At 34.7% G+C, this 25,414-nt stretch overlaps 3 protein-coding genes across 3 annotated transcripts; 2 read left to right on the plus strand and 1 right to left on the minus strand.

Moving 5' to 3' along the window:
* The first annotated feature begins 518 nt into the window (after positions 1 to 518).
* On the plus strand, positions 519 to 5,123 carry LOC132284997 (biotin carboxyl carrier protein of acetyl-CoA carboxylase, chloroplastic-like). The gene is made up of 7 exons (XM_059787153.1): positions 519 to 1,127; positions 2,952 to 3,005; positions 3,129 to 3,271; positions 3,380 to 3,704; positions 4,326 to 4,397; positions 4,746 to 4,811; positions 4,899 to 5,123. The coding sequence occupies exons 1-7, from the start codon at positions 957 to 959 to the stop codon at positions 4,920 to 4,922; spliced, it is 855 nt and encodes a 284-aa protein (XP_059643136.1). The 5' UTR covers positions 519 to 956; the 3' UTR covers positions 4,923 to 5,123.
* A 1,619-nt stretch (positions 5,124 to 6,742) lies between these two features.
* LOC132281836 (protein ATAF2-like) lies at positions 6,743 to 8,188 on the plus strand. Its single transcript, XM_059783500.1, has 3 exons — positions 6,743 to 6,920; positions 7,434 to 7,702; positions 8,129 to 8,188. The coding sequence occupies exons 1-3, from the start codon at positions 6,743 to 6,745 to the stop codon at positions 8,186 to 8,188; spliced, it is 507 nt and encodes a 168-aa protein (XP_059639483.1).
* Positions 8,189 to 8,680: 492 nt separating this feature from the next.
* Positions 8,681 to 10,902, minus strand: LOC132286060 (UDP-glycosyltransferase 83A1-like). The gene is made up of 2 exons (XM_059788313.1): positions 10,088 to 10,902; positions 8,681 to 9,722 (listed from the first exon to the last, which is right to left on the minus strand). The coding sequence occupies exons 1-2, from the start codon at positions 10,575 to 10,577 to the stop codon at positions 8,860 to 8,862; spliced, it is 1,353 nt and encodes a 450-aa protein (XP_059644296.1). The 5' UTR covers positions 10,578 to 10,902; the 3' UTR covers positions 8,681 to 8,859.
* Positions 10,903 to 25,414: the final 14,512 nt, after the last annotated feature.

Here is a 25,414-nt window from a genome sequence, read left to right on the forward strand (position 1 = left end):
CGTAAATCGTTATATAATACAATTTTGTACTTCTCATGAAAATATAACAAATAAAAAATAGACCTACATCAAGTCAGATTATGAATATAAAGAAGCGTACACAAACTCAGTTATTTATAAATTTACACAAACTTAGTATTCATTGGTCTCCACAATTCAAGTCCAATTAAACTAACTTAAAAGTTGGGATTGAACTTATTCATTTCCTTAATGAATAAATTTATAAACAGCTGGTCAATTTATAATTTGAAAGAAAATATTTATATTACATTTGAACACCGAATCGAAACTTTAAACTTAAAATAAAATATTTAACTAAATTTTACCTAATTCCAAATTCAAAGAGCAAATTTGATATGCCAAACATAACATTAATTTATTTTACAAACAAATTTTAAAAGGTTAAAAGAAAGGAAAGTAGGAGAAGAGAAGATGATTGGCCCACTAGCCACAATTAGGATATTCCGAACCGCACCAGACCATCTCAATGTGCCATGATAACTCCCAACCAGACCATCTCAATGTGCCATAATAACTCCCAACTGTCTTAGTTGGTGTAGTTCGTTAAACCACCGCCCCCGAGCGCCACCAAACGAATCCCTTCTCTCTCTACAGTTTCTCTCACTAGAATCCATGATCTGTCCAAAGAAAGTGAAATGCGCCGTTTCCCTCTCTTAAACCCATTGTTGTTGTCCAAACGAAAGTGAACACGCCATTCCTCTCTATCTCTCTCGTATGTATCGCCAAACCTCTTTCTCTCTCTAAACACCTTTGTCATTGATCTCTTCGCCGCTCTTAGGTTTCCTCACTTGATCTCTCCGATTTCACCGGCCCTTTTCTCTTACAAAAACTATAACATTCTCTTCCCCATTTATGAGCTTCAAATCTTAGGGATTTTTACGAGTCTCTGTTCCATTTTCGCAAATCTGAGCTGTTTTTTGCTTCGGTGTTCATCTATGGCCTCTTTATCTGTTCCTTGCCCTAAGACTTCCGCTACATCCATTGCTTCGCAGACGAATCCAAAACAACAACGGCACTGTTCGATTTCCTTTCGGTCGGATCCGAAATCAAAGCCGACATTGCTAGCCGGGTCGTCATCAGATCACTCAGCTTCTCTCAGATTTCAGGTTGATTAAAAATTTGAATTTGAAAAATTGTTTATATTTCTGGTTGATTCAAATGTGAACAATTGTTGGTATACTTGATTCTCAATGATTTGTATTGCTAATTTGAGCTCCGGCCTCCTAATATGAAGTGAATTTCAGATTAATTTCCATTGTGTGTGTTAATATGAAGTTCTGCTAGCTGTTGACAATTTCTGAAACTTCATACATCTTTTTTTCCCGGGAACTTTTGATTGTCACAGTTAATTTTAAGATTTTGTAGAATGGAAACTCGAATCATTTCAACTTGCGTCATATTTAGTTACATTCTTGACTAATAATTAGATCCTGAATCATTACTCTGCCTGCACAAAATGAACCCCCAGCGCTGAATTTGTTACTAGTCTGTTCACTGGTATTCTTAATCATTTCCGAAGTATATGTCAATGCTTTGTGGATTTTATATATTGTACTATAGCAGTATAAGTGTATGTGTTTAATGAACCTAAATCATGAATTTTGTGTCCTTAAGGGCAGTATGAAGGCATATCTTTAATCCAATAAAGGGTTATTGTTTGTCTTGATAAAAACAAAAAAGACCACTAATTTCATCCTGTTCAAGATCTCTCTCATCTTGAGGAGTTGAATAACTGGATGCTTGGGTTAAAGCTAGATGATATGTATTGCCTTTATAGCATTAGGGGCCTTCAATTGGTAAATTTGTTAAAGCATTGGCTGCTTTAAATGAGAAGTTGATTTTATTTCTGAAGACAGCCACTTCATGTAACAATGCCCTGTGTATTGATCTTTTTCTTTCTATTTTTAAGTTTTCCTTTTGACCAATTTTATTGTTGGCTATTTAAAAATCTATCTTTATATTTTAACTTTATCCTCCAGCATTCTTAATATTGTTGGATGAATATACTAATGATTTTGGATTGGAAAAAAAAAAAAAAAGGGTGGGAGGGAGGGGGAAATGGGTAAAAATCAAGAAAAACGTAAAGGAAAACACCTCAGAACCTAAGTGCAGAAAGGAACTATTGCATAATTTTTTTGGAAACGCTGAAAGGCCTCTTGTTGTTAGAGTTATAAAGAAGTTTCTCTAGAGAACACATTTTGATACTGGACTTGGAAATTGGGTTGCCATAAAAAAGTTTCTCTTGAGTTTGAGAGTATGGTTTGCAGAATGTTAGACAAGACCATTCTCGTAACAAAACATATGTTGGCCTTCAGAGACATTCAGCAAAAAATGTCCATTTACATCACTTTGTTGTATTAGTTGACACTTGTTTTTCAAATTGACAGCTGAAACTTTTTTGTGATGAGGAGTTTATTTTTCTAGCAATATCCTGAATACTGAATCATTTCTTCCACTTTATATCTTGAATCCAAAAGTTGTTAGTGGGGACATAGAAACACAATTTTACAATGGCCTAATGTTCCGGTCCAACTCAATAACATATTATGCATGCTGGTTCTAGGTAGTAAACACGTGGTGGCTGGCAAGCTGTCCTGGTGTACACAGTAAAACTGAAACAAAAACCAGAACAAATCAAGACTAGAACAAAGAGAATAAATGAAGCTGTATGGGCCAATATCTTATCGTATGAAAAAATTGGACATGTACACTAGAATATGCAAGGATAATCAAAAGTTTTGAATCTTTGTCTTGTTTGATCTGTTTATATTCTAAGTAAAGTATCATTGAAAATTTTCTGCCGCTTTCTTATGTCATCTACTTAAGGATAAATTATGTCATATTTTGTTTGGAACCTTTTTTTGTAGCTGCACTATTTGTTTGATTGTGATATTCACGCAACTTATTTTATTTTTTTTTTTTTGGGGCAGGGCTCTAGGTGGAACCAATCTGATGCTTTTAAGGTGTGTGCCCAGCTTAATGAGGTAAGCTGCCCACTGCTATAGGTTCTTTACAGCTCCCATACTTCCTCTCAACTCTGTTTTCTTCACCTTTATCTTTTGATGTTGCCTTTGTGCCTCTCTAAGAAACTAATCTCCTCTACTAAGGTTGCTATCGAGAAATCCTCAAATTCTGTACCTTTTCCTGAGAAAGAGTCCGAGGAACCTGCCCAAAAATCTGAATCTCAAAGCACCATTCCAGATGCATCATCCATTTCGGCATTTATGACTCAAGTGGCAGACCTTGTTGAGTGCGTGAAAATTCCTTTCATCTGTATCCACATACTCTTTTCTGACAAAATATATATCAGAAATGAACTATTTTCCTCTTTAAAGTTGATATTATTTTTCTTCGGCAGGCTTGTTGACTCAAAAGACATAATGGAGCTGCAGCTAAAGCAGCTGGATTGTGAACTCCTTATCAGAAAAAAGGAAGCTTTGCCACAGCCACCAGCTCCTGTCGTTATGATGCATTCCCCTCCTCCGCAAGCTATGGTTCCATCTCAACTGCCTCCACAACAGCTCACTTCTCCTGCTCCTGTGGGTCCTGCTCCCTCACCTCCAGTTTCAGCACCAGCACTACCTAGCCCTGCAAAGCCAGTCTCATCCCATCCCCCACTGAAATGCCCCATGGCTGGGACATTTTACCGTTGCCCTGCGCCTGGGGCACCTCCTTTTGTGAAGGTAATTGTCTTTATTGTTCTCAATTGCTGATACATGCAAATGTTTGTGCACACATGTATGTATGTATGTTATGTATTTGCATTTGGGTGTGAAAAAGAGAAACAGATTACTTCGAAAAGTTTGAATAATGGATGTTTCTGTTCTTCTAGAGCGATATTCTTTTTAATTTTTTTGGGTGTTTAATTGTTTAAGAATATCTTTAATTATGAGAATGATTGCTTTTTTCACCCTAGTTCTTGATAGTTTGAATAATTTAAGAACCACCTCCATTTCTCTCTCATGCAGTTATAGTCTTGTGAATATCTATGGATGCTGCAAACTTTTTTCAATATTCCTTCCTCACTTTTACTCTAAATGATTTTATTCTTAATTTTCTCTTGATACATTAACAATACTTTCCTTCCGAGTTCTCAATTTATTGTATAAGCTCTGGTGGCAAATAGTTACCTTACCTGGAAGACACTTCTGTAGCAAGCATTCATGTGGGGATAATGAAACTCGTAATATACTGTGCATGTAACAACAGCCCATATATTAAACACTGCGTGCTAAGTTTCCTCTTTATATTTTCAAGACAGAGTTCATATGTTACTTTATTTAATTTCTGTTGTGTTTCTCCAGGTAGGAGACAAGGTCCAAAAAGGCCAGGTTGTTTGTATCATTGAGGCCATGAAACTGATGAATGAGATTGAAGTAAGTCTCTTGCTTTATTTGTTGTTGTTTTTAGTTCTAAGTTTCAATCTTATAATCTGAAGGTCTGTTGGTACCTTTCTTATAAAGCTGAAAATTTTCATATATTATACAAAATCCTGTATGGGTTCATAAAACTTGGTTAAAATTACTTGTAACTTCGAGTTATAGGGTTTAGCTCGAAAGTTTGATTTTAGTATCTGCAGATTGGCTGAATCCTTTTGCATTTTAGCATGTACTGGCCTCTACTACAGCACACACGAACACTTATTCGTGTATGCTCTCTAATTTCTGGTTTGTGGGTGCCCTGGATCTTAAAGTTTACTTTTCCTTTTTATTCTTGTGTCACAGACTGATCAAGCTGGAACAATAGTTGAGATACTTGTAGACGATGCGAAACCAGTTAGTGTTGACATGGTATATATATATATCTCTATCTCTCCATCTATTTTGATTGATTACTGAATCTGTGGCTTTTCTAAAGCACTCTATTCTTCCTTGCAGCCCCTTTTTACCATTGAGCCATGAGGAATTTAGTGAGGACTTCTGCTCTGGAAACTTTACAGGGAAGAGCACGCGAACAGTTTGGGCTTAGTTAGTTCATTTATGTTCTTACCCATATAATATTTATGAAAATGTATTAATTATGCCTTCCCTTTGTGACTCGAATCTCATAAATTTTTGAAACAATACAAATATCCATATAAACATGCGGTGCTTCATGCTTGAGCCTCTCTCTCTCTAATATAGTTATATATGTTTATACGCGCACATATCAAGGATCTTCCATTTTCTTCTAATTTGGGTAAAGCTTTGTTGCTTGCCACTGAGTTGGGACACAAACATATGAGGCTGTCTTTTGAACCTCTTGTATTGTTTGCATCATATAATTAAGGCCAAGGCTTTTCTATATTCATATATAAATGTAAACAATCCAAGTTTTTTGCGTATTAGAAAAAAACTTACCTTGGGTTAGGAAAGGCTTTCTGAAAAGGTGAGATGTTAAAAGGAAGAGGAAGTCTAGAGAGGAAGAAAGGGTGTGAGACTGTGAGAGAGAAGTAGATATGGAATATGCGTAGATGGTACACGCTTTCTTTCTTTAGAATAATTTTGTGAGTGCGTGATTGCTTGAACTCACGTTCGAAAAAAAAAAAAAACATATGTTCATGTTTAATTCTTGTATTAGGTTGGTTGTATGGATCCACATTATGAATCGAAGAGAGTTCTAGTTCGATCTTATAATTAATATATTAAATAATAAAAGGGAACTTATAAGTTATGTAATGGATAAACAAAAGAATGCATTTAACTTTCAGAATATAGATACTAAAACATTATATAGTTCATGTATATATGCATGCATGCATTTCACTATGCTTTGGGATTTTTTATCACTATCTTATTTTTCACTTATAAAAAAAAAAAAAAAAAAAAAAAATTTCATATTTTTTCTGTGATTGGGATTTAAAAGTTGCATTAGAGCTTAAATTTCCCATGAATGTTCAATATCAGCAAAGGAATTTCATAGTTCATAGAGCTACATCTACAACCCTAAGCATACGTCTCTTTAGGAAACATAAATGTGTACATATAACTCTAGGAATGAAAATAAGTACTATTTTATATATAAAGAATTACAAGAATTAAATTATGAAACTCTGTAGCATCTCTTGAATGACCACACTAACCATTTGATCCAATTTTTATATATCCTAAATCAAATTATCTCAAAAAGAATATAGCAACCGCGGAACAAAATCAATGGCTATGGCTACAATTTTCACATCATCCTAGGAATCTAGGATATATATTATGTGTCTCCTTTCATATTATCATTTAATTTTGAAGAAATTTCAAGATTAGTTATAATGTCATTAGATTTTGAAAAGCTAATTTTGAAATACTAAAACGAGAATTGATTGAGTGGACCACGTCGTTCATGACTATTTAATAATTTTTTTACATTAATTTATATTTTTTTAAAATAATAAAAATTGAGTCCTAAAAGGAATATTTGCTTTGGGAGACACAGTCAACAATATCACAAATGTCTCCAAATTTCTCTTTTGTTTTTTTGGGTAAGTCAATTTCTCCAAATTTCTCTTTCATAAAGCTACAACAAGTGTTTGACTTTGATCCCAAGAAACACACTACTACTCATCACACAACAAACAAAACATACGCGTTCAAGTTGTACTAGGATTCCAAAAACTTTCCAATTTCAAATGCTTCAAGTTCGTTGGAGTTGTTGATCGACAAACATACACGTTTGTACGTGTATATATGTGTGTCTGTGTGAAAATGGCAATTGTGTTCTAGTATCAACAGATAAAGCATTTTCAATCGGAATGGGCACCAAAGATGTCATTGTGAGAGAAATGCCGACTGGGTATAGATTTTTACCAACAGATGAAAAGTTGGTGAAGTATTATCTTGTCAACAAAGTAATTGGTGGGGCTATTCCAGCTGATGTTATACAAGATATTCATGCAAGCCAACTTTATAATAAGCCTCCTAAAAATATAGGTAATCACATTCTCATATTCATCTGATTTATATGTGTGTGTGTGTGTATATATATATATATATATATATATATATTAATATGCATATGTACCTTCTTTTATTAAAAATTTAGATATGCAAATCACAGAAGTGGACGTATAATATCAGAGATGTGCTGACTGCTGAGCCAGCAAGCCCTCAAGTGGTTTGCCTTGAAAGGTAGGTCTATCAACATGACTAAAAAAGATTGTAACAAGTGATATATTGACAGTGTGTGTGTGTATATTCCACAATTAAGATCTCACTTCCCAGTGACCCTACTACATGGACTCATGCCTAAGTGGTCTATGCCCATACATCTTTAGAATCTATTCCCTTGTACTGAGAAAATATATGCATATGAAGTGCACGAGACTCTTGTCATATGAAAAAGTTGTTTTCGGGTGAAAATTTATTTTAATTTGATCTTTTAGTATATATGCTAAAATATATATCATTTATTAATGTGACTGATTTCACTTATTTTGTTTACAGCGACGATGAACCCTAATTGTGAAGAAGAGTGGTACTTTTTTATTCACAAGGATGAATATTTCCATGGAGAGAGAAAACAAATTCCAGTTGTTGAAAATGGAACAAGTTATTGGAGTTCGATCGGGGAAGAAGAGATAATATGTAACTCGAAAGGAGATGTCATTGCTTTCAAACTCAAATTTATTTATTTCTCTGGAACACTTCCAAAAGATTGGTATATGGAGAAGTATAGAATTCCATTAATGCCAGCTAATACCAATAGCTTAGAGGTAACTACAATATGTTTTTTTGTGTGTGTGTGTGTGTTTTTTGTTTTTAAAGTCACGACATGCTCGACATTTTAAGTTAATAAATTTACGATGTTGACTGAAGTAAGAAAGTGAAATTATTCGCTTATTCTCTTTGGAAATTCATTTTATATATTGTACGATTTGACTCTAGGGTTGAATTTGGTAGAATATGAATGTTTGATTTTTTTATATTTTGTGTTATTTCTCTGCATAAAATTTTTTTCTGATATCTTCTTTCCTGAATTCTGAAGCCAATTTATTTGTATTTTATCATTGATTCTCAAGTTTATAATTATGCTTTATGTGGATGTCTAATCAGTCCCATACTAATTGTTAATTAATTATTGTGGTACTATGAAATACTATACTAACAGCATTTTTTTTTGGCCTTCATATTATCTGCAGATGAATGAATGGGTCTTGGCAAGACTTCATAACGGAAGAAGAACGACTGCCATATTGTAGGCTTTGATAATAGTAATTATTATTATTAATACTATCAGTATCACTATTGATTACTAGCACTTATTACTATTATTTAGAATATAGGTCATTTTTTTTTAATCTTATTATTATTATTTTTGTTCAATAATTGAAAGCCTTTTAGAAGGAACTGAAGGTTGAGGCAATACTAAAGAGGTGTGCGGAAAAAATAAGACTGATATACAGCTTCATTGTCGACTCATGTATTTGACTTTGATTATCTCAATTTATTTGGTTCAGAATTCAGAAATAAATCAATCATCTTTTCTTTTCTTTTTTTCCTGATATATACAATTTTATCTATTTTATGTATTTACTGAATCTGAACTTGTTAAATATATTCTCTCATTTTTATTATGCAAGCACGGATTTAAAATTTTACAAAGGCCATTTTGTTATACTGGTCACACAGGGTGTTGGGAGGTCAAAACTAATGCTAGAATTAACTTTCACTATTATTTTGTACAAAAGGAATATTCAATCATAGAATGATTTAAAATTTGATGTCAAAATTAAAAATGAAAAAGAAAAAGAAAAAAAAAAACTGGAGTATAATGAAGTTCTCAGTATGCCCACATGACATTACAAGCAGTAGAAATTTTCATAAATTTCATAATATTTATTTAGCAAATTATGTAAGGAAGCAATATAAATCAACCCATAATTTGTTCAATGAAGTGATTGAAATTCTGGAATGATGAACCACCTTCACTGATACTCTGTCCAGCCAATTCCTTCATCTTCACTGCATTTGCTCTTATACTGCCATCACACAGCAGCATTTCCATCTGTCTCCTTATCTCATGCCTTGAGATGATTCCATTTCCCTCTGCTTTCAATCCTAAACCCACCTTCCAAACATCACAAATGTAGTTCCTATTGAGAAACTGATCCGCAAAGTAAGGCCAACACAGAAAGGGCACACCCATGCTCAGACCCTCTAGGGTTGAGTTCCAACCACAATGGCTCAGAAAACAAGCAATAGAAGGGTGAGCCAACACCTTCTCCTGAGGTGCCCATTTGACTATCTTCACACGACCACCGAATCTCTCCGAAAACTCATCAGTAAGGTCTGATCTCACAACCCACAAGGTTGGTTGCGCTACCAGTTCAAGTCCTAGTGTCAGTTCTTCGAATTGTTGAGCGCTGAAGATTGCTGTGCTGCCAAACGCAACATAAATGACTGATTTGTTAGGTTGTGCGTCGAGCCAGTTTAAACAGGTTGAGTCCTCTGGCCAAAAGCTTCCCGTGGATTGCTCAAGGCCATCACTTGACAGTAATAATGGACCCATTGATAAAAGGTTTGGGATCAATTTGCAAGCCGAAGACTCGAGCTCGTGGATTGAGTTGCAAAGAAGCCAGTTTGAAGTTTTGGCAGCTTCAGCTGAGGAAATTGAGAATGCAAATGCCAGCTTTTGTGTGGTTGGGTTGCCCGGGCAGCTCCATGGAAAATCAGCACTACTCATTGCAGGCGAGTCTGGTGACAGACTGATCATCTCATTTTTCAAGGCAGTTCCTATGAAAACAAAAAATACAAAAAATAAAATAAAATAAATACATAGATAGAAGCAAGAATAAATGACATTCTTTGTTGAATTAATTTTGTGGATTGTTGGCTTTTGTACAAGAATGTTCTACCCTTTCGTCTAAACACACTTACGATTATTTTCCTTTCCTTTCCTTTCCCTTCCCTCCTTTTCCCTGATAATAAAAAGAATACTTAAACCAATTCTATATCCAGATTTAGGCCTTTAACATGGGATTACTTGTCAAATATTTTAGAAAACTCTCTCTCTCACACACAGACTCACATCTAGCAGTATATTGTTGTCTATACATAAACTACTTGTTCTGTTAAAGCAGATTAAGAATAGGATGTACCATTATTATCAATTACTCCACCCTCAATCAGCTTTGGAATGCGGAGAGACCAGGCAAAGGATGTCACTGAAGGCGGGAAAAACATGGCATTCTTAATTCCCATCTTCTGAGCAATTCCTATAGCCCATGGCACTGTTACTTCAGCAATGACACAAGTGATCTGTTCATCAACATCACTTGATGAATTGATCTTGTCAATCAGCTCCTCCAAATGACCAGGCATCACTTTCGAAATAGATTCAATCAGCTTTCTCCCATCTTTTCGGTCATCCCCTGGTTCAAGTCCATCAGGGACCGATACCATTTCAATCCGGTTTTGCTCTTCACCTTTCTCAGGCGATGCTGCCAAGATTACATCATGTATGAACTCTGTGCTCACAAATGTAACCTTGACACCGCGATCAGCAATCCGTTGTGACAGCTTCATGAGGGGCCGGATATGGCCTTGTGCAGGGTATGAGACTGCTAGCACATGCGCTCGTTTGCCCATGATTTCTGATAACACTTCTACAATCTGCTTTGAGCATTTGCATGTATATATATATACATATAGATGTTTGTTTGCTTGATGAAGAGAGAACAAATTGATTAATATTTCAATGACTCATCACCAATTTAACTTTTTGTTCATTGGCCTTTTGTTAAATCTCAGCTTCAATTCAAAAAAAAAAAAAAATCTTAGTCATGAGATGGTGGCTTTGATAGATTCACGCGTGAATGGACTTAATAAACTATAAATTTCGTACAAGACACGAAGAAAGGGAGTGTTAAACAAGCTTTAGTATCAAGAAGTTAGTTCACAAGCTTGCTATAATGGCATCTTTCGTCAATACTACTGAAATATTTTTTCCTCGATATGAAAAAATAATAAACAGAGAAAGATATTTTTATTATATGCTTTTTGGTTTTTAATTATATGTTCTCTTTCACCAATCAATTCAATTCATGGTTCTTTCAGCTGTCTACAAGCATATGGTGTGAACCTTTGCATTTCCATGTGAATTTACACTAGTCAAATTTTTTGTTTTTCACAACTAAGACAAGGCTTCTTTAAGATTTTCAATAAATAATTTCATTTCCGTCACAAATTATTAATGATTTGTTGATTATGACAATGTAACTACTGTATTTAAATAATCAACAATGGTGCCATATCAACATCATTTTTCTTTTGTTGAACAACAGTTTAAGTGTTAATGGGTGAACATGGTATTTGAAAAAAATATATATTACTATGGTACTATTGTTATATTCAATTGCATGAAATTGGTGTCTTGAAAAAAAAATCGGGAAAAAAAAATATTTCAAACTGAAACTAATTTTTCTAAAGATGCTCCTCCCCAGACACTTTTTAACCACTTTCCTCAGGGCTGTTACACCAGCACAAAACTTCAACTCTCATATATATCTTCTGCTGAATGTTATGCCTTGAGACATCTTCCTTTAAAGTATAAACCAATTCCAAGACTCCAATCAGTAATGCAAAGGAGTTAAGTGTGAATTGAATAAAGAAGTAGAGTTTAGTGTGAATTGAATAAAGATATTTTACATCTAAATGGATAGAGTTTAAGTGTGAATTGCATGCATATTGGTGCAATAGTAAACAATTGGAAGAAAAGTAGTCAATATATCGTTAAATGGATATGACTTATTAATAGATGGATATCACTTACTAGAGACATCTGAAAGGCATATCTGGAAGGTGGTTGTTGATGTGTCTTGGAAGCTAATCGGGTAACTGATGACGTGACATCTCATTGGTTCCCGAAGGAAGACTTGGATAACGAGACTTCCCTGGACGGGGCATACGAAGATCTTTGTGAAAATCTTGGAGTGCGGATGTAACAACCCGAACCCGAGGGTTCGAATCACTAACCGGGTCCTTACCCTGACCCGAAGTCATCTAAGGGCACTATGATAAGTTCTAAGGTTGATACATGATGTACGTGCCATCCCAAGGCTTATACAAAACAAATGAGATCACAAATATAAAAGATGATCAAATAGTCCACTAACCCATTCAAACCTATGGAGGAACGTCATCCGCCACTTCATTTCCGTGATCTGAAAAATGTTAAAATGATGGGGTGAGCAAATTGCATAGTAGGTGGTGCCTAAAACACACCTCTTGTGACCCCGTGAATCCAAACAATGGATAGGAATAAAAGAAAGCGGGATCATGCCATGCCGAGAAAAATACAACACAATTTCAAGGTCATAAATAAACAATGTCGTGCTATGGAATGCAATGCCATGCTATGTCGCTCCCTATTTAAAAATCCCTTCCATTCATCACTTTTCAAACCATTAACATAACCCGTCCCGTGGCAACTCCATGACGGCACGAGAGAAAGATTGACTACTGTCCCTAACCCATGGTAACTCCATGGCGTCATTTGGGCCCAGATAACTCAACCACGTTAGGGCGGTCTCCCTAGTTTCCTTTATCACATTAACGCCATAGACCCTAGGCAACTCCTAGACGACCAGGTTTTTGCAAACCATTTTTATCAAAACTTTTTCCCAAAAGTCCCTTTTTCTTTCATTTCAAATCAACTTTTCCATTTCACTACCCAATGTCATGCATGAATGTCTCATATACTTCAATGCCGTGCAATTAGAGAAATTCATGCTCACCAAGTCAATATTCAATAATATACATGCTTTGCAACAAAAGAAAAATTCAAAAATATATTTCATATTTTATAATCACAAAATTTAGCACTAAAGACATAATGGGCATAAATTCTCATCAATTAAGCATGCTTAACCTTCAAATACCAAATAACACACAATCACATATTTCATATACAACATTTAAGCAATTTTACAAGAAATTTATACAAATTGAGCATACTATAACAAAAATTAAGGAGATTAATTCACAAAAATCAAAGAAAATGTGAATTAGAAACTCCTACCCTGAAAAAGAATTTTCCTCATTAGATCATCAAAGCCTCAAGCTCCCGACTTCCTCTGCAAACTCTCAGACCTCTCTGTCTTCTCTCGGCTTCCTCTCTGCTTTCTCTCTAATTTTTCTCTTCTGTTTCAAATTTTCTTTTTTCTGTTTCCTCACTAAGAGTAGGTCCAATGGATAAAAATTCGGCAATTTTAGGCCAGGTTTGAAGATTGGACTGCTCCAATGGGGTAGCCAAAAATTGGGACCCACCCATTGGATAGTGGAATAGGTCGCGGTATTCCACGACCCTGTTAGCGAGCCGCGGGCCTGCATCCATTTTCTTTTAATTTTTTTATTCTGGCCCAAAACTGATATTTAGCCCAAAAAACTGTTCCTAAGGGCATGCTTGTTTGGAAAAAAGAAAAAAAAAAAAAGAGGAAAAAATCAGTTTTTTAGCTGATTTTGGTCTGTTTTTTTTTCTTTTTCTTTTTTTTTTTTCCTCAAAATAATTGAACTAAAGAGCCGTTAAGGCATTGTTTGGTTGACACAGATTAAAGGTTTTTTTGGGCAAAAAAAAGTAAAAAAAAAAAAAATAGATAAAAGTATTTTTATTTAAAAAAAAATTGCTTTTTAAAATATTCCTACCGACATATAGCCGTTTTAGGCACTGTTTGGCTGACCAAAACAGTGTCTTAACGTTTATATTGGCACAAAAACCTATTTTTTGAATTTTTTTTTTTTAAAAATTCATTATTTATATATATATTTATTTTTTAAAAAAACTTTCATTTTTCCTCTATAAATATATTAACCCCTATTATTATTCACCTCATATCCAACCTATTTTCTCTAGTTTTCAACCTACAATTACAACCACTAAGTCATTTTCTCAATCTTTTAGTTATATTTTTTACTCGAGTTCAATTCCATGGATCCTCCACCACCATATTACAATTACAACTCCTAATTCAACCATCAAATGATAATTTTGATCCCTTCTTATTTGTTGGAGAATAATCTCAATTCGTTGGAGATGAATCTCAATTTTTGTCTCATCAATCTTCTCAAGTTTTCAACATTCCTACTGAAGTGCCACAATCTAGTACTCCCAACCTCCAAGAAAGCAAAAGGCTATTCGGCCTCCTAATTGGTCCACGGTTGAAGATGAGGCTTTATGTTATGCGTACATGGCCATTAGCACTGATGCGATCATTGGTTGAGACCAACAAAAGATAGCGTTATGGATCCGAATTCAAGAAAGTTTTGAGCAACACGTTTGTGGTGCTGGTACACTTAAAAGAAATCATATCGCCTGCTTCAATCGTTGGTCCATCATGCAACAAATGATTACCAAATTTTCTGGATGCATGGCCCAGATCAAAAGGAATTACCCTAGTGGGCAAGACAATGAGTACAGGGTAAGTTATTTATTATATTAAATTTAATTGGTAGATATTTTAAAGATTTGTCTTCTAATAATTTTTTATTTTTATTTTTTTAGATGATAGCAGCCAAAGAGTTATTTGCTCGTCAAAATAACACCAAATTTAAGTTTGACAGTTGTTGGAACATTTTGAAGAACAACAATAAGTGGCATTTACATTATAAAAATAAATTGACATAAAAAAAAAAAAACAGCCGAAGAAGAGGGGGGGAATCCACATTGATGATAGTGAGCCTATTGTGTGAGATATTATTTATTTTTTAGCAATTATCGAAGACATAACAAGTCCAAGTTGAGTTGTAATTTAAATTACTTGTTCTACAAGTCATCAAGTTCAACAGGGATTCCACAACTAGGAAGGAGTTCAAACTTACCTTCCTTGAAGAGTTTGTGATGAAAAGGGTAAGGACACTACATTAGGAAGGAATATGAACAAGGTTGGGTATTCTACACTTTCCATGTTAGTATACAATTTCCGTAGAATGAACCAAGGCTGAAGGAATTCGAAATCTGAGTCTGCCAACCTTGAACCGGTTTAGTTTCCTTGAACCGGTTCAAGATGTTCAAGTTTGACACACTGCCAAACTTGAACCGGTTCAGCTTTCCTTGAACCGGTTCAAGACCTCCTGTTTGCAATACAACTTTAGTTTCCTTTTTCTAATTAATTTCCCAGTTGGTCTAGAATTATACCAAATCCTATGCACGAGATTTACCTTATTTTCAAAGGGATTAGGTCATTCTATAATCTATATAAACCATGTCATATACATTGGTGTGATACCCCTGAATTTCCGAATGCGGGTTGGCCAGGCCCACGCCCGAATACCCGAGGATATCAAAAACAAATCGGCAATAAACGAACACAGAGTACAAAAGAATAAAGAAGAATAAATAAAATGCTGATAAGAAACTAAAATGATAATCTAATAATAAACCTCAGAATATATTTCCATTAATTAATAAACTCTTCTGATACAACTGATCCTCCAAAATACAATTCGGGAATCCATACTGTGTGGACCCTTAGAAAATCCAAACTAAACAAATGACAGCAATAACTGTCTAAATCAGGAAACTGAATCATAAAGGAACTCCTATGCAGCATCGGAAGAATGAAGTAGACTGATCCCCACTCAGCACGAACAACCTCTACTCCTAACGAACTCCTGAAAAAATAATGGTGGGTCAGGCCCACAAACAAGTTCTACTATACTACAGTCCAAGCAGAGATCCGATACATGTATACATCCTAGTCAATCCAACAATAACTAGTAGTCCGTATATATATATATACACATTAAAAGAACCTCACTAGACTATAGGGTTGTCTCAACCTGAATAGTAGGCAACATGCAAAACGCACATATAGTGGGCATGAGTACCTAGACCTACCAGGGTACACAACTACACTATATCTAGCTACACATCCCTGGCGATATACGCGCCCTAACCACTGATCCTGAGACTCAAGCTCATATCATGGCACCATACTTATATATATATATAATCTAGTAACCATCATATTCAGTATAAATTAATCCTCCATAAGTCATTCAACTTGTTCAGCTGACCTGACTTGAATATAACTAGGATTTAACATTTTAGTTAATCCATTCCCTTATATAATAAATTAATCCTCCATAAGTCATTCAACTTGTTCAGCTGACCTGAATTGAATATAAGTAGGACTTAACATTTTAGTTAATCCATTCCCTTATATAAAATAGGTAGGACTTAACTGATAAGTTAATCCATCCCTAGAATGCCACCGTCCCATACCGGTGCATTAAACCACACAATCCAATAATTAATGTAACGATTAAGGAAATACATCAAACAATCCAGAAATAACTATGATAATATGATATCAAGTTATCACAAAATAGGAATGACTTATTATTTATTTAAGCTTCCTATATCATATGTTCTACATAAACTGATTCTTATACATATAATGATATTTTATTATACCATCAAATAAGCATTCTCCATATCCAATTCATCTTACACATTTAATCTCAATTGCTAAAACATATTAAAAAATTAAATTCATTCGTTTGTTTAAAACATTCAAATAGCAAGCATCATTATGATTGAGTCTATTTAAATTTATTTAAACCCAAACCTAGTTCTTATTTAATGTTCAGGAATCCTAGGCATGTTTTTACGTTCCATCATTTCACAGATATGAAAAATACATAATTTAAACATGTAAAAATTCACACCGAAAATCAAATCAAAATCATACATTTATCAATTCATAACACAAGAACAGATATGAACAAAATTCATAAAACCTATGTTCTAATCCAATTAAACATGCATAATTATTTAATTTTATGTGTTTAATAAATCCTAAAATTTCCTAGGCATGTACAGAAACACGAATCAAAGGGAAAGAGATAGAAGAAGAACTTGCCTTAAACTTTCGGATCGAAAGTTAAACTTCTTCTTCCTTAATCTTCTCTCTACAGGGTTTTTTTTTTTCCTTTTTCCCTCTCTAACTCTCTCTCTCTAGAATATACCACGTGAATATTTCTAACCCCCTTTTACAACCTATAGCTATATATTTATAGGCTAAATAAAATAACCCTAACCCTTTTCCCAATCCAAGTTAACTTAAAAAAAAAAAAATTAAAATATTAAAAAGGTAAGTAAAATATGTTACGTATATAATTTATGTATATCTTTATTAAATAGATAAATTATACCCATCCCATTATTTATTAATAGATTATCCAATAATACTAAAGTTACCATAATATTATAAAGTAACTTAAAACATAACAAGTATCAAATCTACGTATATTTTTATTATTTAAATATAAAACATATACATCAGATTAAATATTACTACCCAAGTTACCATAAAAGTAATTAATAAATTATTTTTCATTTTATATATATTAAAAAGGTAAGTAAAATATGTTACGTATATAATTTATGTATATGTTTATTAAATAAATAAATTATACACATTCCATTATTTATTAATGGATTATCCAATAATACTTAAGTTACCATAATATTATAAAGTAACTTAAAACATAACACGTATCAAATCTATGTATATTTTTATTATTTAAATATAAAACATATACATCAGATTAAATATTATTACCCAAGTTACCATAAAAGTAATTAATAAATTATTTTCCTTTTTATATATGTATATAATATATATCTATATATATATATGCATAACTATCCATGGGTAATAATCCATACACATCCAACCTCCTATCCAAGTAATCCATGTGACCCAATTGGTTGACCCATGACTGCTAATCATAACCATAAAAGAAAAATAAAATAAAATAATAAAAGAAAAGAAAATATTTAATTTACCATTAATCAAAACACCATTTAAGCACATAATCTAATTAAAGAATTAACACATAGACAAATACAAATAATACATAGACACATAATCAAATAATCAAGTAATACCTAATTCAATTAAACACATAAGCAATTAGTCAAATAATCAATTAAATAATTAAAAATACAATTAAAACAAATAAATAAATACCGAGACTATCCTTTTAAAATTAAAGGTATTACATTCTTCCCCCCCAACAAAGGGAATTCCGTCCTCGGAATTCGCCCTTACTTTCTTCCATTATGCTTGGAAACTGTAAGCGAAAAACATCCTCATATTCCTAAGTAGACGCAACCTCACTATAAGGGCTCCATTAACTCCAATATATCATGTGGTATACAAGGTTCTTATATTTTAAGAAACACAATAATCATACGATGCGAAGGTTGTATCAAATAACAACGTAATCCTCCCATGTCGACAAGGGAATGATCTACATACCTCCAAGTGCCATAGAATATGCGCATAAACTCCTATGCACCCAGCGCTAATAATTTGGTAACGCCAATTCAGAGGCGACTGCCTCAATTGCGAAACACAATCCTCTAAAAGTCAATGTAATAAGTAAAATTGACCTTTCTCCAAAAATCGTCTTTCTTCCTACATGGAAAACAGAACGATCAAACTACTCCCTGATAGAAAAACTCTAGTATACGAATTCAACTATTTACAACATCCCACTGTCGCCTCCTAACCGCGCGCAATTAAATATAAAAGGAAGTATCTCTTTCCGACATATTTTTAAATGAAGTTGAGGTCTGATTGTATAACCCTTACTTCCATTTCCAACCAATAAATGAGAGGTATGCATTGTGAAAGATACAAAACCTCCAAAGTTGTCACACTAACCTCCTTGTGCCAACAATATCACAGACAAAATTCCAACAAGTGAAGTAAACACTTCCAACTGTCCATGAAAATCTAGGAGATACGCCTCAAACATATCCTTTATGGTCTAATTTAATCTCTCAATTAATTCCTCCGTCTATAGATATGAAGTAGAGCTGCTGCTCCAAAATCTTTATAAAGCTCCTTTGAAATAACACTTTGCATCCACTAATATGGACATCCACATGCTATAACACCACTATCACTGAACTATAGAACTATTATGAAGTTCTAAAATAAGCATCACTCAAATTTATGTCCTCAAGCGATCTTTCTCAATCCACCACTCAGATTCCATATGAAAAATTGAAATTCCAAATCAATGTCGATCCTTTCCACCGACCGTCACTCCTGTTTAGTTCAACTTCCATATTTGTTATAGGAAGTGGCTAAAGATTCCTACGATATCTGATGATCAATTTTCCACCTTTGTAACTGGTTTTACACTTAGGCCAATTATATATGTGTTAGTCACTAATTAACTTTAGGGGGGGTGAATAGAGTCAATGGCCAATGTTTATAATAAAAAAAATATCTTCAACAACTTAGAATACAACACACAATAAAAATATTCAAACAAAATAAATGCAATTAAAAGAATAGAGATAGAGAAATGCAAACAGTGACTCGAAGATTTAGCGAGGTTCGGAAGCTCTTACTCCTCGGCTCAAGGTCTTCCCTTGAGACTTTCCAAAATCACTAAAGCTCCTCCTTAATGGTGGAGAGCAAACCGTCAATTGAAGCACAACTATGCTTCACTTCCTTGCTTGGAGAACACCTTTCTCCTAAGCTTTGGTTTTGGGTCACACCAACCCTTACAAGATAGTAGAGATATGAAAATGAAGATTACAATAATGTTTCTCTCTCTCTTTCTTTTTCTCTGGAAGATATTACAAGGATAATTCTCACACTAAGGAAAGTAGATGAAATAAATGAAGCTTTAGTCTCTGAACTGATATGAGAGAGAAAATGAAAGGAAAAACTCAGATATGAATTTCAGGCACTTTTTAGTGCTTCTTGAATGATGACCTTGAGTATTATCACTTGTATGTTGCTTTGCTTTAGGCTCCAACCTTTTCTATTTGTAGATATCTCGAATTCAATAGAGCTGTTGAAGGTAGATGAGAGCATTAAATGAAGATATAGCCATTACAAATTTGAATCTGCAGACCTGCGACCAAACCGGTTGACATGTAGAATAAACCGGTCGACATGTGATGCAAACCGGTCGACATGTGTTGCAAATCGGTCGACGTGTTCTTTATGTTTCGGTTGATGTGTATGCTGAACCAGTCGACATGTACTGAGCTCAATTTGGACATTTGCTACTGCTTAGATATCGGTCGACATGTGTGTCAAACCGGTCGATATGTGTGAGCTTCATCTTAGAATTTTGCCATTGCCTAGATACCGGTCGACATGTTGTACCAAACCAGTTGACATGTGCTGCTTGACTTTTGAGTTTTAGGCTCTTTTCTTTTGAAGATGATCAAGAGCAAATATTGACTCTTTGAATTTCATTTGACATACTTTGACTATACATTTATAGTAAGATGACCACATAGAAGAGCATATGCAATCTCTTGATGCTTTGGGAGACCATATGATGACTTGAAGTCCCTTCCACTCTTTCTAAAACAGGATCTCCATTTCCTTGCATAAAAACTCATTTGAACCATTAGAAAAACACATCATTATTGATTTGTTATCATCAAAATCAAAGGATTAGGAATTTTGATGAACAATCTCCCCCTTTTTGATGATGACAAATCAATTATGTGATCTAAAGAAAATAGGGTTGTATAAAGATACTCCCCCTGTCATTTTGCCCATAGAATATATAAATTTGCATGCTTTGAAGAGTTGAAATTTTAAGTATTTGTGATAGAATGTTTTTGTAGGGACATGTTCAATTTTGGATATGTTATCTCCCCCTTTCTACATGTTTTAAGAATTTTTATGACATTGATACTTAGTGAAGTAAAAAGATAGATAATGCTTTTCATGAAGATCAAAAGTGACTAATTATAACAATCATGCAATATTTCAAGCATTCATCTAAACCAACTTTCCATGACTCACTGAGATCAATTGCATAAATCATCAACAAACTATTTTGCAAAAATTATAGCAAATCACCATAACGGTCACAGCAAAATGTCATAGATAAAATTTTTAACAAAAAAATCACAACATTATCAGGTCAAAATATCCCAAAAAAAATATCCAAATGTTTTCCCAAGTTCTTTCACAAGTCCTAGAGAGTCACCCGATCACATCTTCTCCCCCTTTGTCACATCAAAAAGTGGGGAGGGTCAAAGAGCTAGTGATGAGGTTGAGTTTGATTGGTGCGCAATTCTTGAAGATCCTCCTTCATGCTCCGCAATTCTTCTCGTAGCATTATGACTTCCTCTTGAGTTTGACGAGAGACAGCCAATTGCTGAAGAATTAGGTCGCGAATAGATTGGTCTGCGGAGGAGCCAGCCTGCACGGTGTTAAAAGAAATCTCAGTGTCGGTATTAGCTGGAGAGATGTCATGGACTGGAGGTTGTTTATTTTCACTTTGGTTGCCCCCGTGTTCTTCTGCTTCCGGGTCTTCAGATTCACTTTCGGTTTGTGCACCACTCTCAAGTTTGGGATCAAACCAATTTCCATCATCATCTGTTCTTAATCTCATTCGCAGAAGTGCCGACTTGTCAAAGTGATGTTGAGATAGCAACTTCATTTTAGGTTGTCCAACAAATGATACCCCTTTGGATTGAAAAATCTTAGTGAGAGGCATACCGTAGTAAAGATGACATTTTTCGTGATTGATACAGTCCATCATATGATGGAATATTAGATGAGGCACATCAATTCTGCGACCCTTAAGCACATACCAAGTCAAAAGAGCTTCCATGTAAGAAACGTCGGAATAACCGCTGGATTTAGGAATGATGCAGTGGACAATGACTCGATAGATAAGGCGAGCTTCAATGGTAAGATTACCAGATTTGATGTCATCAATTTCCTCGGTAGTTTTGTCATGACAAAGATCACGAACGGCGGTGAGAGGATCAAAATCATCACTCTCATACCAAGAATGGGTTTTATAGTGACGGAGACCACCCTCGGGAAGGTTTAGGAGCACTCTTAGATCACTTTTGCGAAGGGAGATTTCAACACCCTGGACATATGACTGAAGGGAGTTGGTTGCGTTAATTTTCTTGAGATGGGTGTAAAAGAGGCGAACCAACTTAGGATAGAATGGAATCTGCATGGAGGCGAAATCAGCTAAGCCTACAGCTTCAAAAGGATCATAGGTATTTAGATTGTTGTTAATACAATCAGTGCTTTTGAGAGTTTTTCCATAAGCAACTTTCTTTTGAAGGAAAATAGTTTCAAATCTAGCCTTGTATTCAGGAGATTGAAAGATCATTAGGTTGCGAGGAGGGGGAGGAACAGAGGCACTAGCTTCATGATCATGTAGTGCTTTGCTTCTTATTTCTTTGTTATGAGTGGAACGGGGTGGGTTTCTCCTAAGACTCATTGATGATGAGAGTTTGAGTCACGAAAGGCAAGGATAATAGGTTAGTATATGGAGCCAATAATGATGAAGAGGAATAGAATAGCAAAACCCTAAACTGAACCAAGAGGAAACAATGCTGGGAGAACACAACAATTTTTAATGAATCATATTTATCATGAATCAACGAGGAATTTATGATTTATGATTCGAAATAATAAGGAGAATGTATCTTTGAACCCTAATTTAAGTTCAACCAACAAGGATTATTAGAGAATCATTTAAGAAATATGAACACATAATGTATGAGACAGGTTGAAACATGATAAAGATGACTTGGTAGATCTTACTTTGAATGATGTGAGAAGGAATGAAGCTTGACAAACCCTATATCGCCTTGAGGAGAGAAGAGAATGAGACTGAGAGAAGAAGGTACGATGTGAGAAGTAAAAAACCCACAAAAAAGGATATAATATGGATGCGGTTCAACCATAACCCGAAAAAAAATTAGATAGACCCATCTCAGGAACTGGTCAACTGGTTTGCAAGAGATGTTGATTGGTTTGATCAAGTGAGCTGAAACAAGCCTGTTGTCAAGATAAAACCACTTCATTTTCACAGGCCATAACTAAGTTCCTTCTAAGTGAACAAAAATGATCTTCTTGAATAGGTTTAGTGAAGATGTCCGCTAGTTGATTTTCAGTGCTTATATATGTGAGAACGATATCACCTTTTGACACATGATCCCTTAGAAAATGATATCTAATTTCGATATGCTTTGTTCTTGAATGCTGAATAGGATTTTTGGAAATAAATATGGCACTTGTATTATCGCACATAATGGGGATATGATCAAAGAAAATTCCAAAGTCTTCAAGTTGTTGCTTAATATAAAGAGTTCGAGCACAACAATTTCTGGCTGCAATATATTCAGATTCGGCCGTTGATGAAGCCACGGAATTTTGTTTCTTGCAAGACCAAGACACTAGGGATTGTCCAAGAAAGTGACATGTCCCACTAGTGTTTTTTCTATCAATTTTACATCTGCCAAAATCAGCATCCGTGTAACCAACAAGATCAAATAAGGTGTGTCGAGGATACCAAAGACCTAAATTTATAGTATTGCTCAAGTAACGAAAAATTCGTTTAACGGCATTTAGGTGAGATTCTTTAGGACAGGATTGGAAGCGGGCACATAAACAAACACTAAACATGATGTCCGGTCTACTTGCGGTTAAATACAAGAGACTATAAATCATTCCACGATACTTTTTAATATCTACATTAACCCCTTTTTCATCTTTATCAAGTTTCAAGGATGAGCTCATGGGAGTGTGAGCATGTTTGATTTCCTCCAAACCAAATTTCTTTAGCAAATCTTTAACATACTTTGATTGGCAAATAAAAATGCCATCAAGTGTTTGCTTAATTTGCAATCCAAAAAAGAAAGTTAGTTCACCCATCATGCTCATTTCAAACTCACTTTGCATGCAAGAAGCAAATTTTTCACATAAAACATCATTTGATGATCTAAAGATAATATCATCGACATAAATTTGAACAATTAATAGGCTGCAATCAATAGTTTTAGTGAAAAGGGTATTGTCAATTTTTCCGATAGAAAAATCATTTTCAAGTAAGAAACCACTTAGTCTTTCATACCAAGCTCTTGGAGCTTGTTTCAAACCGTACAAGGCTTTTTGATGATGACAAATCAATTATGTGATCTAAAGAAAATAGGGTTGTATAAAGATACTCCCCCTGTCATTTTGCCCATAGAATATATAAATTTGCATGCTTTGAAGAGTTGAAATTTTAAGTATTTGTGATAGAATGTTTTTGTAGGGACATGTTCAATTTTGGATATGTTATCTCCCCCTTTCTACATGTTTTAAGAATTTTTATGACATTGATACTTAGTGAAGTAAAAAGATAGATAATGCTTTTCATGAAGATCAAAAGTGACTAATTATAACAATCATGCAATATTTCAAGCATTCATCTAAACCAACTATCCATGACTCACTGAGATCAATTGTATAAATCATCAACAAACTATTTCGCAAAAATTATAGCAAATCACCATAACGGTCACAGCAAAATGTCATAGATAAAATTTTTAACAAAAAAATCACAACATTATCAGGTCAAAATATCCCAAAAAAAATATCTAAATGTTTTCCCAAGTTCTTTCACAAGTCCTAGAGAGTCACCCGATCACATCTTCTCCCCCTTTGTCACATCAAAAAGTGGGGAGGGTCAAAGAGCTAGTGATGAGGTTGAGTTTGATTGGTGCGCAATTCTTGAAGATCATCCTTCATGCTCAGCAATTCTCCTTGTAGCATTATGACTTCCTCTTGAGTTTGACAAGAGACAGCCAATTGCTGAAGAATTAGGTCGCAAATAGATTGGTCTGCGGAGGAGCCAGCCTGCACGGTGTTAAAAGAAATCTCAGTGTCGGTATTAGCTGGAGAGATGTCATGGACTGGAGGTTGTTTATTTTCACTTTGGTTGCCCCCGTGTTCTTCTGCTTCCGGGTCTTCAGATTCACTTTTGGTTTGTGCACCACTCTTAAGTTTGGGATCAAACCAATTTCCATCATCATCTCTTCTTAATCTCATTCGCAGAAGTGCCGACTTGTCAAAGTGATGTTGAGATAGCAACTTCATTTTAGGTTGTCCAACAAATGATACCCCTTTGGATTGAAAAATCTTAGTGAGAGGCATAGCGTAGTAAAGATGACATTTTTCGTGATTGATACAATCCATCATATGATGGAATATTAGATGAGGCACATCAATTCTGCGACCCTTAAGCACATACCAAGTCAAAAGAGCTTCCATGTAAGAAACGTCGGAATAACCGCTGGATTTGGGAATGATGGAGTGGACAATGACTCGATAGATAAGGCGAGCTTCAATGGTAAGATTACCAGATTTGATGTCATCAATTTCCTCGGTAGTTTTTTCATGACAAAGATCACGAACGGCGGTGAGAGGATCAAAATCATCACTCTCATACCAAGAATGGGTTTTATAGTGACGGAGACCACCCTCGGGAAGGTTTAGGAGCACTCTTAGATCACTTTTGCGAAGGGAGATTTCAACACCCTGGACATATGACTGAAGGGAGTTGGTTGCGTTAATTTTCTTGAGATGGGTGTAAAAGAGGCGAACCAACTTAGGATAGAATGGAATCTCCATGGAGGC

This window comes from Cornus florida, unplaced genomic scaffold, assembly GCF_030987335.1.
Source record: "Cornus florida cultivar Cherokee Brave unplaced genomic scaffold, ASM3098733v1 CherokeeBrave_3.0.0_Hap2_Chr11, whole genome shotgun sequence".
NCBI lineage: Eukaryota > Viridiplantae > Streptophyta > Magnoliopsida > Cornales > Cornaceae > Cornus > Cornus florida.

Bases quoted from the DNA above. Each gene is read 5' to 3' on its own strand.
- LOC132284997 (XM_059787153.1), top strand. From the start codon at position 957: ATGGCCTCTTTATCTGTTCCTTGCCCTAAGACTTCCGCTACATCCATT. The intron at 3,006-3,128 runs GTAAGCTGCCCA...TCCTCTACTAAG, and splicing joins TGTGTGCCCAGCTTAATGAG to GTTGCTATCGAGAAATCCTC. The intron at 3,272-3,379 runs GTGCGTGAAAAT...TTTCTTCGGCAG, and splicing joins CAAGTGGCAGACCTTGTTGA to GCTTGTTGACTCAAAAGACA.
- LOC132286060 (XM_059788313.1), bottom strand. From the start codon at position 10,577: ATGGGCAAACGAGCGCATGTGCTAGCAGTCTCATACCCTGCACAAGGC. The intron at 9,723-10,087 runs GTACATCCTATT...TTGTTTTCATAG, and splicing joins TGGAGTAATTGATAATAATG to GAACTGCCTTGAAAAATGAG.
- LOC132281836 (XM_059783500.1), top strand. From the start codon at position 6,743: ATGGGCACCAAAGATGTCATTGTGAGAGAAATGCCGACTGGGTATAGA. The intron at 6,921-7,433 runs GTAATCACATTC...TTTTGTTTACAG, and splicing joins TAAGCCTCCTAAAAATATAG to CGACGATGAACCCTAATTGT. The intron at 7,703-8,128 runs GTAACTACAATA...TATTATCTGCAG, and splicing joins CTAATACCAATAGCTTAGAG to ATGAATGAATGGGTCTTGGC.